Consider the following 4,332-nt stretch of genomic DNA (forward strand, 5'->3'; position numbering starts at 1 on the left):
AACACACAGTCTCATGCTTATCTCTAACATCTGGAGGATAAGCAGTCCTTGGGAATTGCAGCTTCTAAAGATAAGCAGATCTGGGCTTAATTCTGCTGACACTGAGCAACACAGTTCAATTCTGAAAAAAGAATGAAACTATTTTAGTCAGTGCTCCATCAACTTTAAATGATAGTAACAGGTAATTTTATTTCATTTGCAGAGTCCTTGTGAAGATGGATTAGAAAACACATTTAAGATATTATACACTAATAGACACATCTATCTCTCTGCCAACTTAACGTCCTATATACCTCAATACTTATCACTAGTTAGCTGTATACTTATCTCTTTATGTACCATATCTATCCATCCTTCCAAATCCATCTATCATCTATCTATTACCTATCTGTTATTATAGATATATCATCTGTTTGTTATCGGTGATATGTTTGCTGGGATCATCTGTCATCTACTTTTCTACCATCTATCTATCTATCTATCTATCTATCTATCTATCTATCTATCATTTTAGGATTTGTCAATCATCTATCTATAAATATTTTATCATACATCTGTGTGGCAATAATCTCCCTATCATCTGTGTATATAGATCATCTGTCTAGCAGTCCTTTATCTATCCTCTACAATGCATCTCTCTCGNAACCATCTCTCACTTTCTTTTTAATGTATTATCTTTTTGTCCTCTACCTTTCTATTTATCCATGTACCCAATTATCTATACATTATTGACATATCTACCCACCATATATCTATATATCTAATCCATGTGTCCTTTATCTACCACCTAACCACCTAATCCCCCATATATATATATATATATATATATACACACACACACACAGAGAGAGACATACAAGGGTGTGTGTGTACATGGGTGTATGTGTGATGTTAATCAATTTAATAATTTTAAGAAAAATGTCAGAATATATTAGAACTCATTATTAGTAACATACAGATTTGTGTCTCATTAGAAATTTATTAAATAGAATTATACTAATTGTGTGGTCCATAGATGGAGCAAATAACACCTGACAAGATGAGTATTTTTAGTTACTGGCTCATTTTTTTCTGTACTTATCAGTTAAAATCCATGGATTGCTTCTATAATAACTATAAACTTATTTGCTAAGAAGTTTCAAAAGAGAAACTTTGAGGAAATACTCCATGTGGACAACTTTAGAAAGAAATTTATGAATACTTCCATTAGGATTGGAATGTTAAATTTGGTGACTATATGCATTAATTGGAATATTTACCTTATTGTTTTCACATTTATTATGTTGCTTAATCTTCCCATGTACAAATAACAATTTACATAAACAAGACTTTTTTGAAAGTATTGCCAAAAATCATGCATTCCATGCCCACATTAAGAACATTGCCAAGGTTATCTTATTTTTTGACAGATCTTAGAACTTTGGACAATTTCCTCATTCCAAGCCAGTGAATATAAATTAAAATTTTAAGCAGCAATCTGCTAATACTAAAGAAATTCTAATTTAGGAAAGCAGTGCTGCTTTAAGGACCACAGGGAAATGCTTTAATAGCTGATTTAGTACTTTTATCTAAATCCAATTTCCATTAAATATCTTGGATAATATATTAACATTTTTAAGTGTTTAGATTAACATTAATTAGATTGTTTCCTTTGTAGAAATTAGTACATGTGTTCTCTCTTCAAAACAGCAAGTACTAGAGTAAAAGAAAATCTACATTATTTTTTAAAATTAATGTAAATCACACATTGGAAACTGCTGTAGCTGTTTTTCTGGCCACCACACTGCCTCTGCCTTCTCTCATGCAGATATATATATTTTTTTTCTGTCTTGTGCACTCCCCAAATCTTGGCTTGATGGGTTAGAGTTGNCTCCCAGACCTGAGGGCTTGAGTTATCAATGAAGGAGGGGAGTTGTAAGTGAGAGCTCTGATCTCTTTCCAATCACTTCTCCCATCAGTACTTCTATCAGGTTGGTAAAAGTCTTTGATGTGCAGTGATAAATAATTATTATATTCAGCTATTAAATATTACATAAAATTGGTTTTGTTGATGACAGATTTTTGTATTTCACAAATTATTTTTTCAAAATTAGTCTTATACTTTTTTGGTAATTATCATATAAATTATTAACCATTTGAAATGTAAGTTACAAAAACGTCTTTANATATACTGAAAGCAGATTCGAGCTAATATAATCTCTGTACTTTTCCAGTTACATTTCCTTAGAATCCTGACCCAAACANGAAATTCTAACAGAAAAAAAAATCATCTATATGTTAAAACTATACTATCATCCATCTTGACAATGGATAAAACCTACAGTAGAGCGGGAAGATTTGATCAAAGGGGGCACTTAGCCATCACTCAACTCCAAAGGCTTCTCTAACAGCTATTGGTAATCAGAGAAACCCATGGAATATACACATGGACTTTGTCCAGAAAAAGAGTAGAACTGTAAGAATTCCTGGACTGTAGATACATTGTCTACCCTTTGAACAGATATCATCAAAAAATGTAGAAATAAGTAAGGCCAGAGGAAACAAACTCACGTGTGATTCGTGTCTCAAAGGAAAATGGCAATTATAACTGAATTTTAACATTAATCCAACATCTCAGAGGAAAAGGGGAGGGTGAGGTTGGGGAATCATGGAGGGAAGACTGGAAAGGAGGACAACATTTGAAATGTAAACAAATAAAATAATTAATAAAAAATAATTAATAAAAAAGTTAACCCAACCATTGACCACAAATCAGCCTGCTGCTGTCCAAAGACTTTGCCACTTCTTGACAGTCACACACTTAACAGTGTTTATACCTCTCTAGAGACTGGCATTGGTTTGTCTGAAANTGTAGTGACCTCACAAATGANTCTGGCAGAGCAGACTGGTATCTGCAGCATTAATGCATGGGTCACTTAAGTTAAAAGTATTAATAAGTCTTTATATAACTTTATGTGGTTGTATTACACTATAGTATACTATTATATAACCCATTGCAACCAGCTAATTATATTCCAAGTAAGTTCAGGTAAATTAACCATGTACAGGCTTGAACTTTCCACAAAGCACATGCATGCACATGTGTTCAGTATTAGAGCAAACCATGACACATGTAAAGCAAACTATGTGGGTTGCCAAAAGTCAGTAACAAATGGCACCACTCATAATTCACTTTCCTTCACTCACAGTCACCAGAGTTTACATAACTTACAACTGATAGCTCTTGTATTACACATGAAAGAAAATTAAATACCTCTATGCCAAATTACACACACCTCAGGCCTCATGCTCACAGGTACCCAGTTCAATTATTTCAAATCTAACAGAGACAATCATTTCCTTAACCAAAGTCCACTCTTCTTCAGTCACATCTACACCAAACCACCTTAGAACTGACAACAACATCAGGAAGGATAGAACCACAAATCTGACATCAAGCAGAAAACTCAAAGCCCACTGCTTTGCAAAAACCAAACAAGAGTGAGGCCAAATTAATTTATAAACGAAAAATTCTAACTGGAAAAAAAAATCCCTCATTTCATGAGACCACCTTACTTCAGTCCTTGTTACCAGTTTTATTGCTGAGCAAACACTTAAGTAAGCCTCTTCTAGGTTAAAAACAAATACTTTACGATGAAGCAGCCCCACCAAATTTATCTGTGTAACCCTCAGATGTTACCATTGTAATCAACAAAAGAATCTGATTCATAAGTTCAGACCAATAAGGGAGAAGTTAAGCTTTTTTTTTTTTTTTTTTTTTTTTTTTTTTTTTTTTGCTAGTTCTTTGGCAGACATAGAAGACAATGTTGTATGTGCTTGACAATGTATTAAAGAACAGCCAAATACTTCCTCCATACAACCCATCTGCATCTGCATCAGCATTTAGCTAATAGGCGAGCAACATGCTAAGTGCCACCACCTCCTACCTTCATACATGGCCTTGAAACCCTGTGCGCTCACTGCAAAGTCCGTGGTGAACCAGAGCGTGAGGAGCGACCCGGTACTCACGATGGAGGAAGGCAGTTGGAATCCTGACAGCCTGGATTTAGAAGAGAGATGAAGAGTCAGAAAATCTTCAGTTAAATGCAATGTGTTAGAATTAAAGTGCACACATTTGCCAGTCGAGCTGGTTTACTGATATTTCTTGATAATGTTGTTGTTGTTGTTGAGAGTTACTTTATTATGAGGCTCAGGCTAACCTTGAAGTGGTCTTTCTTCCGTCTTAGGCTTCTGAGTGCTGGGATTATATGTACTACACCATGCCCTGCTTTGATTATTTTTATTTACATTACATTTTTCTAAGTGACATCATCAAAGACTTAGGTAGCCATT

The 4,332-nt window shown here is 34.2% G+C and overlaps 1 protein-coding gene across 1 annotated transcript in view; it reads right to left on the reverse strand.

Moving 5' to 3' along the window:
• Positions 1-4,332, reverse strand: part of Csmd1 (CUB and Sushi multiple domains 1) — a 1,596,626-nt gene that overhangs the window by 1,100,310 nt on the left and 491,984 nt on the right. Inside the window, exon 3 of the mRNA XM_029480674.1 lies at positions 3,927-4,039. Within this exon, the coding sequence (XP_029336534.1) occupies positions 3,927-4,039 (113 nt within the window). The remainder of the gene's footprint in view (positions 1-3,926; positions 4,040-4,332) is intronic.

The sequence above is a fragment of the Mus caroli genome, chromosome 8 (genome assembly GCF_900094665.2).
Source record: "Mus caroli chromosome 8, CAROLI_EIJ_v1.1, whole genome shotgun sequence".
In the NCBI taxonomy this organism is placed as follows: Eukaryota; Metazoa; Chordata; class Mammalia; order Rodentia; family Muridae; genus Mus; species Mus caroli.